We start from the raw sequence: 10,457 nt of genomic DNA, 5'->3' as shown, positions 1-10,457 counted from the left end.
TTATCTGCCCTAAAGAATGCTAAGCAAGTGAACTTGTATAATTCTGTTGTAACATGGGAACGGCAGTCTACTGTGAAAGCACAGAAGGTGACTTTGTTTTATAAGTGAAGACTATATAGGTGGGTCCTTCTGATATGCTACGAGCCAGATACTCTGTTGTGTGTTGTGATACAGAGGAATATATGCATGAGTTTTATTATCTGCCCTAAAGAATGCTAAGCAAGTGAACTTGTATAATTCTGTTGTAACATGGGAACGGCAGTCTACTGTGAAAGCACAGAAGGTGACTTTTTTGTAATGAATAATACTTCTTCAATATAATGTAGGTATCCCCTGATATAGAAACATGTTCACTGGAATTTCAGACATTTATAATTGATCATTGTATCAATTATAAATTATATTATATTTTAATATAATGTTAGACTTGCTTTTCCTTATGTTGTTCCTTTTTCTTCTATTTTCTGACATTTGCTACCCTGCCCACCACATTTTGTTAAGCTTGTGGACTTGGTTTGCAACTATCATATAAATTGAAAAACTTCTGTAATGGAAGGGATTAGACATTTTAGTAGGTAAAAATATAATTCATTTGTTAAGCAAGTTTTGTCAAAAAGTGGCCCTTGTACTTTGGCATAAAGTCAAAAACATAGTAAATCATGTCAAAAGAGGTCTGTATGAAACCGTGTCAAAAAAGGTCTATAGAGTTAATCACATGTGAGGGATTAAAGTTAATTAAGAGTTAAAGTTAGTATAAGTGAATCATGGGCAGCTTGGTTTTTGAAGTTCTTAACAGCTGACTATTCAGAGACTACAAATAAATGGAAAAAGTTGTGAAGCTAGTTCATAGATTAAAATGCTCTTTTATGTAACCTCAGAGCATGTTACCTTGGACTAATGAGACATTATATAATGGCAAGTATATTATAAAGACATTTTTTGTAGCAGTATTGCCAAAATTAACATATAGCTAGAATATTCTTATTCTTAGTGTAACTTTGTTTAAAAAATTTAGGTAGGGAATATTAAGGTTTTCCAGTGGAAAATAATAAAATTGTGTTTATTTTTTGAAGACATATTACTCATGTTTTTATTAAGTAATAATTCTGTGCTTAGTCATTTGATAGATGATATATAGGCCTATAGAAGAAGAACTCGACATGCCTCTTTTCATAATAAGAGGAAATTACAGGAGCAAAAGTAGCATTGGAATTTGTATGCTCAAAGACCAATGTGGAAACCAGCACATTAAAGGAGAGGTGTACGTTAGTTAATTCTAAAAATTAAGGTCTGACAAAGCCTGGAAAGCTAGGCAGAGGAGTTTGGGCTTTGTGTGGTAGGTAACGGGAAGCCATAATGAAGAAGTTACTTGTTAGATTAAAGTTTATGGTGTGTACTCTGGAGTACATGCTAATTAGATTAAGATGGTAGATTAAGGGACAGATTATGTATTAATAGAATTTTGAAAAATGAGGGAAAGTTAGAACTGGGGACGAAATGGGAAATTAGGGAGTTTAACCAGTTGACATGTTCCAGGTTCTTGGCATGATAAATTTAGTTTTTTTAAGAATGTAATTGTCATCCACTGTCCTAAGCACTGAGGAATCATAAAAAGGTACAGTGTGGAGATTAAGGGGCTTTCATCTTGTTGAGAGTATAGGGAGTTAAGACGGGGAAACAGGCCAAGCCTGCTGGCTCATGCCTGTAATTCCAACAATTTGGGAGGCTGAAACAGGAGGATCACTTGAGGCCAGGAGTTCAAGACCAACCTGGGCAATATAGTAAGACCCCATCTCTACCAAAAAATACAGAAATTAGCCAGGCATGGTGGCACATACCTGAAGTCCTAGGTACCTAAGAGGCTGAGATGGGAGGATTGTGTGAGCCCGGGAGTTGAAGCCTGCAGTAGATATGATCATGCCACTGCACTCCAGCCTGGGTAACAGAGTGAGACCCTGTCTCTCTTAAAAAAAAAAAAAAAGAGTCCAGGCACAGTGGCTCACACCTATAGTCCCAGCACTTTGTGAAGCCGAGGCAGGAGGATCACTTGAGCCTAGGAGTTTGAGACCAGCCAGGGCAACATAGTGAGACCTCATCTCTACAAAAAATCAGAGTAAGGTGGGAGGACCACTTGAGCTCGGAAGGTCAAGGCTGCAATGAGCTGTGGTTGCTCCACTCAACTCCCGTCTGGGTGACAGAGCAAGACCTTGCCTTAAAAAAAAATAAATAAAAATAAAATTTTTTGAAAAAGAGAAGAAGACAAGGAATAAATCAAAGATTTGCACCAGAATTTACATCTGAAGGTTGGAAGGTAGATTTGTTAGGTAGAAGAGAAGCCAATTATGGAAGGATGTGTGGGAGAGGGCAAAGTAATACTACGTTTGGATTAGTAGGTATAGACCTATTAGATAGATTTTAATAATTGACAATATAAGTTTATATATGTAAATTAGAGTTTTATCCTCACACTCTGCAGAGTGCTGCAGATTACAGAAGCATACAGTGAATCTGTGACTTGTTTTGTATATCGTTTACTTTGTCTTTTTTTTTGTTTTGTTTTGAGATTGAGTCTCACTCTGTAGCCCAGGATGGAGTGCAGTGGCACGATCTGGGCTCACTGCAACCTCCACCTCCCAGGTTCAAGCAATTCTTCTGCCTCAGCCTTCCAAGTAGCTGGGATTACAGGCGCCCGCCACCACTCCCAGCTAGTTTTTTTTGTATTTTCAGTAGAGACAGAGTTTCACCATGTTGGACAGGCTGATCTTGAACTCCTGACCTCTGGTGATCCGCCCATCTCGGCCTCTCAAAGTGCTGGCATTATGAGCGTGAGCCAACCATGCCTGGCCTACTTTGTCTTTTTTAATCACAGAAAAATAATGGCTTATTTCTTTTCATAAATTTTTTCTAGAACCTAGTATTATGTAAATTTAAGTATTTACTTCATGTTCTTTTTTGAAGGGTTTTCCCATCACTTCAGTCACAGATATAATACTGGGTCTGGGGGAAATATATACCATAGAATAGAGATTCTGATTTGTTTCTTTTAACTAGTCAAAGAATATTGATGGTGAAACTGATGTTTTTTGATTCTGAGTTTTGTGTATAGGTTCTCAGATTCTAAAAAGATGACTGCTTTAAGAGTAAATTCTTAATATTCTTTCATTCTGGTATGACTTATAACTTAATATTCGAAGCCTTCATTTTCATTGTCATGACAGCTTTCATGTCATCTAGGAATGACATTTACTGTATGTACTAATTGTGTATAATATAAATAGAAGTAACCAAGTATCTCTAGTCCTTAACTCAGGCCTCCTTTTCTTCCCCCTTTTCTAAGGAACAACTACCAAAATCACTACAATCCCAATGACTTCCAAGCCCAATGTGATTGTTGTGCAAAAGACTACAGGAAAAGGAACGACCATTCAAGGCCTCCCGGGCAAAAATGTTGTCACAACGTTGCTAAATGCTGGAGTAAGTAAGAGCTTCAACTGCAGATTTAGCAATTCACAGAGGGTTTAAAGACCAGCTATATAAATACTTGCACAAGGACTTGAGGACCGCACAATAGCCAGCATGGCTTGATTTACTACTGCTGTGATATAATAACTGTTAAAGCACTACCAACTGATGCCATTTTTCACAGTAATTTCTAAAGCATGTTGCTCATACTTGCTCATAGCTAAGTTGCTTGTGACCATGATTTAGATGCTTAGCTTTGTCCAGATAGAGAATTCCATTGGCTTAACTGTAGGGGGACTTCTGTTGGAGCACTGTTTTATTCCAGCTTATGGTCAGTAGATACTGACCTAGTATTTGGCTTAGGGTGGGCAAAGAGAAATATGTGGGATTAAGACTAAATTGATGGGAATTTGTTACTTTCTTTTTTTTTTTCATTTTTACCTCTTTGAGCTACTAAAAAATAAAATCAGGCTGGATGTGGTGGCACATGCCTGTAATCCCAGCTGGTTGGGAGGCTGAGGTGGGAGAATCGCTTTAGCCCAGGAATTCAAGACCAGCCTTGGCAACAAAGCAAGACCCCCACCTCTACAAAAATTTATTTAAAAAATTAACCAGGTATAGTAGCATGCACCTGTAGTCCCAGCTACTTGGGAGGCTAAGGTGGGAGGATCACTTGAGCCCAGGAGTTTGAGGCTGCTATGAGCCATGATCATGCCACTGTACTCCAGACTGGGCAACAGAGTGAGACTTTGCCTCAAAAAAAAAAAAAAAAAATCAAAAAAATAACAGATTTATTTATAGTTCTGAAGGCAGTTAGTAGAAGGTTTGGAGTTAGACAAACCAGGGCTTTATTCATATTGTAGTTGTTTGACCTTGGGTGACATGTTCAACCTCTCTCATTCTTAATTTCCTCATTTGTACATTGGGGTTGATGATATTTACCAGGGAGGTTGTTTAGTAACTGGTAGCTATTGTGAAAGTGCTTAGAATAGGGCCTGGCACATAAGAAGTCCTCAATCATTGATTTTCTTCTTCTTGTTATTCTTGGTACTTAACTCTTTTGGCTTATTAGTGTCCCTACCTTGTCTGACTTCACTAGAACGTGGAATGCTATACTTCACTTAAGTAGATCTCATAAAAGCTTCATTGGTAGGGGTCCAGCATTAGATTTTTTCAATGTGTGGGAAAACAGATTGTTCCTAGCCTGAATTTACATGGTAAGCCAAAAGTAAAGCCAGGATTAGAATTCAGATTTTCAGAACCCTTTGTAATGTGGTTTGCAGTTTCAAAGAACTTGATATGTAAGAGGGGCTGCTTTGTATTCTAGTCCCTGTGGTCACAAAGATCTGAGAATCATGTATGATTCATAGCTGTTAGATATCTCTGATAACAACTGTTTGACACAGGCAGTGCTAGTAAAACAAGCAAATCAACATATAAGACCATTTTCTGGGCTGGGTGTGGAGGCTCATGCCTGTAATCCCAGCAATTTGGGAGGCCAAGGCAAGTGGATCACTTGAGCCCAGGAGTTTGAGACCAGCCTGCGCAACATGGTGAAACCCCATCTTTACAAAATTACAAAAATTAGCGTGGAGGTGCGTGCCTATTGTCCCAGCTACTTGGGAGGCTGAGGTGGAGGATCACTTGAGCCCAGGAGGCAGAGGTTGCAGTGAGCCAAGATCTTGCCATTGTACTTCAGCCTGGGTGACACAGCAAGACTCTGCCCCTGCCACCCCTGCCAAAGACCAAATAGGCACATTCACCTCTACTCACCACTTGCTCACCTGTGCATGCCCACAACACACATCAGAAGAGCTTTTTTGAAAAACAGGCCGCTAGTTGGTTTTGTTTGGCTTGAATGGCTCATCATACTTGGACAGGGTCCATTGAGCTATTTAATAGGTAGGCATGCTCACTTGCAAACTAGTGGCTCTTGGCAAATGAACTAGAGCTCTTTCCAGAGATGGCACTGTGAAGAGTATGCATGTGTTGAAATAAGTAATAACACCATTGGCAGATGCTTCATGTTTCCCTTAAATAATTACAGCAGATAGTTAAACTTGTGATTTTTGTAATTATATTTAGCTCTGAATTCACAGTGATTGCTTTTTAGCCAGCTCACCTGGGTGTTTTGTGTTTACTGGCTGCTAAGTTTAGATAGGCACAGGTTTAGATGATGCTGGCTAAAAATTAAGGAAAACTGATGAGGTGCACATTCTCAGATCTTTTCATTTCCATCTTAAGTTTATGAATTTTAATTTTAAAAATTTTAATAATTTAGTAAAGTCCCTGTATTTGAACCTAATTTAGTTAAGTTCATGTAAAAAGATGTTGATTTCATGAGTGACCAGAAAATGGTACTTAAGAATAAAGTAGATGAAAGTATAGAAAATGATGAAAAGTTAATGGATATAAGCTATCTAGTTAATAGACTAAAAAGATATTAGTAATATATGAATAGTACAACATAGGAAGCACTGAGTTTTCCCATCCTTTTTTCCTACATATAACCTTATGTATTATTAACAATATATAACATTCTTTCCTCATGACATATGTTCATCAAATTTTTCCTATATATAACCTTAGAAAGAATGTTAATACTTCTGCTGATTTTGCTTGCCCATACTTTTTCATGTAGACATTCTACTATATATCCTTATAATTTCATATATGTAGAACTTAGGGGATTTATTTTGTGTGTGTACATTTAGCTACTGGTATATTGCACAGTAATTTTCTAATTACACAAATAAATATTTATTTGAAATATATTAGCAAATAAATATGTATATGGGGGATAAGACTTATAATCCCAATTCTTAGAGACAAGCATTAACAGTGTACGATACCTTCTTCTATGATTTTCTGACTATTATATGTATTCCATGAGTGGGACAGTGTAATAAGTATTTTTGCATGTGGTAATTTTAAAAAATTCACTCATCAGAGAATAATTAATTCCTTCTTTGGGTAGAAAGTTGGTCAGATGACTTTCTAGATCATTTCGACCAAGTCTAGGATTTTTTATTTCCTGGAAACATTATACTTTGTTACATAATCTACAGCCCTTTTTTCATCATCCTGGTAAAACCTTACTGATTTTTCAGTGAGAGGACTTATCATTTATATGCATATAAATCTCTTATGTAATCATTGACTTCAATTTAGGGAGAAAAGACTATTCAGACAGTGCCAACAGGAGCAAAGCCAGCTATCCTCACTGCTACAAGACCCATCACCAAAATGATTGTAACGCAACCAAAAGGAATAGGTTCCACAGTTCAACCAGCAGCTAAAATCATCCCAACAAAAATTGTTTATGGGCAGCAAGGGAAAACACAGGTATGCTATAAGATATGATGATTTTTCTTGGCTCTTAAATATTTTCAATTCCTAAAATTCCCAGGTAGAAATTTGAAGGAAAAGATCAGCAATCTTTAAGAAATCAGATTGTTAAAAGTTACGTTTGAATGTGTTAATTATTCACGTATCGTCAAAACTTCGTTTATCTTTTCAGTACTTTCTTAAAGATATCTAAATGTTTATGTCGTGCTATCAGCAAAGATTATGGGGAAATAATTACCTGGGAATACAATTTGCTGAAGGTGTATTTTGTGATTTGAGGGGGGTGGTTGAAGGAGGATCATAGTCATTCAGAATCACTCAAAGAAAAATATTTACTTTTTATAAGCTACCATGGCCTTCAGAAGCATTTTATTTACTTATAAAATTAGCTTTGCTTGACCCCTTGAACAATAGATAAGCTAGAGATGTATTTATTTTTCAACGAATAGAAGATAAGGAAACTTTTCTGAAGATTTGCCTCGGAATTTGAGGCTCAGAATCTAATCATATGTTGCTAGGCTACTGTTTATTTTGTAGGTATTTTGCTTTTCTGAGAATATTGAGGGAAGCAGTATTAGTTTTGGTTGAGAAATGCCATCCTAGAATTTGTATAAGAGGTATTAATTTACCTATAAACTACTAATTTACTTTTAGAATCTGTTTCCTCAGAATTATAGTCAAATACTTTACGTATCTAAAAAAAAAAAAAAAAAAGCTTTTGTGACAAGTCCAAATTGCTTATGGAGTTCAATTGTAATAATTTCGTTTGCTTCATCATCTGAAGTATGATATAAACCATGTTTTCCTTCTTAACTCTTGGAAATGGGTAACTTAATAGAGTCTGAGAAATTTTAGAATCTTATATATGGTAGAAACAAAAATAATTGTGATGAGTTAATAGTTTTTATTCCATAGACCCAATTAAAGTTAACTCCTAGAGTTCAGATTTTGAAGTAGAATGGCCCAGTTTGAAAATTTTCTCCCATTTCACTTGTTTCAGTGTTTTTTACTTTTACCAGGAGTTGATCTAACACATGTTCCATGTTGCTTCTGATCGTTTTCAAATCAGTATTCATCTGGGGTTTCTTCAAAGATTAGTTTAGGTCCCAAGCAAGTTTTACTTTTTGCAGGTGTGTCAATTAGGAATTTGATTTAGTTTCTAATGAAGAAAAAAGAAATAAAAAAAACTTGAAGAACACTGGCTCAAATAGATTAGGGTTTTATTTTTATTATATTAATAAAAGTTCAGAGGGAGGAAGTCCTGGACTGATATTGCAGCACAAACATTCCACTGGGAATCTAGACTCCTTGTGTCTTTTTGTTCTGCCATCCTTAGCTTGTGGATATCATTTTACTATATAGTCTACAGATTTTAAAATGACTCCTGAAGTCATAGGATAACAGGCACAAAGGTTCTTGTCAGAATTATGGCTATTGCAGTCTGGCATGTACCACTTTAAAACATTGTATATGGCTTACACTGTAATTTGTCTGTAGATTGAATTACTCTTTGATGAGCAATACTGTGCCTAAAAAGCATAATTTACAGAATATTTTCCATACCAGGAAAATATTAGTTTATGACCTAGAAGTTTAGCATTTTTAAATTGTGTTCTAAAATTTTATCTCAGTATATTTCTGCTTTTCTCCTAGGTTCTTATTAAACCCAAACCAGTGACTTTTCAAGCGACAGTTGTTAGTGAACAAACAAGACAACTAGTAACAGAAACATTACAGCAAGCATCCAGGGTAGCAGAGGCTGGTAATTCATCTATTCAGGAAGGAAAAGAAGAACCACATAATTATACAGATAGTAGTTCCTCTTCTACAGAGTCCTCCCAGAGTTCCCAAGGTAAGATCTATTTTACTTCTGATTTATATAAGTACTACTGACATAGTGCCTGAGTTCTAAAATAGAGGTTTTAGAGGTTGCTTCTATGCATTTCACAACAAATTTGTATGCTCTGTCGATTCTTTTGGCTTTATTTTTGTTGTTGTTGTTTGATGTTAAATTGGTGAGCTGAAATTTTATTTTTGGTAAAGATTGCCATTCTTTCCTGCATGGAATGTGTTCATCAAATAATTAACTTTAGATGATGAATCTGTCAGGTAGGTAATATTAAACTGGATAGGGTTATGATTCCCAGATGGTAATTTTCATATTCTTCCTCTCTGGTTTGGGTAAGTAGGAGAAAAAGTATGCAAAGAAGTGAATATATATTTTGAAATGGTTGTTGCTATACCCTGAGAAAGAATCAAGGTGGTCAGAGGTAGACTGTAAGTGGGCTGTAAGCAGGGTGACTATACATTCCTATTTGCATGGAACAAGTCCTAGTTTATGTTGTTCTGGCACAATTATTAAAGTACTCCCTTTCACTCTGAAAAGTATCCCAGATAATCATATGGTTGTCCTAATTATACGGAAGGAACTATGAAGCTAGATTCTACAGCAGGAAACTCTTTGTCCTCAGTGCTGTTTGAATTATGTTACTCTTCTAGGAAATCTCTTGAAGTAAGCTCATGATCATAAGCTTTGAGACCTTCTACAAATCTAGTACTCACGTCTCTCAGTTATCTTAATTGTTCTTATTGTTGGGTGGTACATTTATGTTTGTGCTTATGTACTCTGATGCATCTAAGCAAAGCTGTTTATCTTCCCTTGTTCTTTCCACACTCTCTCCATTCCCTCTCTCTGCCTCCCCATTATTCTCTCTGGAGTGCTTTCTTAGCAACTTTACTTTTCTTATACACAGTCTTCAGATTGTGCAAACACTAGTATTTTAACTCTTTGGTGGAGTCTTCCCAGATTAGTTTTACATGGTTCACATTGCTGATTAGTCCATTAATTCAATTTGACAATTATTGATTAGTTTATACTACATACTAAGCATTGTGCTAGACCCTACAGAGGAGTACAATATAGTTCTTGCCCTCTAGGAGTATAAAATCTAGATCTAGAATAGGGGATTTAAAAAATACACATACAGCTCTAGTATAAGAATTTTATTAGTAACAAACAAAAAAATGCCAGACTGAAAGTTGACACTCCAGTGAGGAGAGAACAGGATAAGAAAGCATTCAAAATGTTCTTTGAAAATTCATCAATTAAAAATAAATGAAAATGTTGATTTTAACAAACATAATATTGCCCTCATTATAGAGAGTGGATAGTTTCCTTCAGCATATTATCAGTGATAGTATTATTTTCTGAATCTGTTTGCTAAGATGGACTTTATCATTCTGTATTGACTATGAGTCAATTATCTGCTGGTTATACTTGATTGATGCTTATTCTCCAGTCATTTCTTTTGGTATGCAGTTTCTTGATCTGTACTAGCCTTTTTTGCACTCAAGATATATTTTCAAAGAGGGCAGATAAAATGTTTGGTATGAGTTGGTGCAAAAAGGGGACATGAACAGTAGAAGTCTGTATATATATAGTCCCAGGTTATCCTTTGAAATTGTTAGTCCTTTCCTAAGAGATCTATGAACCAATTAGTACTTCACAAACATGCTATTTCATTAGTTGAATCTTTAGGGTCTTTTTTTTTTTTTTTTTTTGAGATGGAGTTTCGCTCTTGTTGCCCAGACTAGAGTGCAGTGGCGTGATCTCAGCTCACTGGAACCTCCGTCTCCTGGGTTCAAGC

At 36.1% G+C, this 10,457-nt stretch overlaps 1 protein-coding gene across 5 annotated transcripts in view; it reads left to right on the top strand.

The window, feature by feature from the left end:
- Positions 1-10,457, top strand: part of LOC105509639 (chromosome unknown open reading frame, human C11orf30) — a 105,879-nt gene that overhangs the window by 72,485 nt on the left and 22,937 nt on the right. For all 5 annotated transcript variants that reach the window (XM_011938962.1, XM_011938960.1, XM_011938963.1 and 2 more), the window contains 3 exons: positions 3,338-3,474; positions 6,634-6,807; positions 8,464-8,662. In XM_011938962.1, coding sequence (XP_011794352.1) covers positions 3,338-3,474; positions 6,634-6,807; positions 8,464-8,662 — 510 coding nt within the window. The remainder of the gene's footprint in view (positions 1-3,337; positions 3,475-6,633; positions 6,808-8,463; positions 8,663-10,457) is intronic.

Source organism: Colobus angolensis, unplaced genomic scaffold, assembly GCF_000951035.1.
Source record: "Colobus angolensis palliatus isolate OR3802 unplaced genomic scaffold, Cang.pa_1.0 Scaffold179, whole genome shotgun sequence".
NCBI lineage: Eukaryota > Metazoa > Chordata > Mammalia > Primates > Cercopithecidae > Colobus > Colobus angolensis.
Note: the sequence above shows the minus strand (reverse complement) of the source record. Positions and strands in the feature narration are given on the sequence as shown.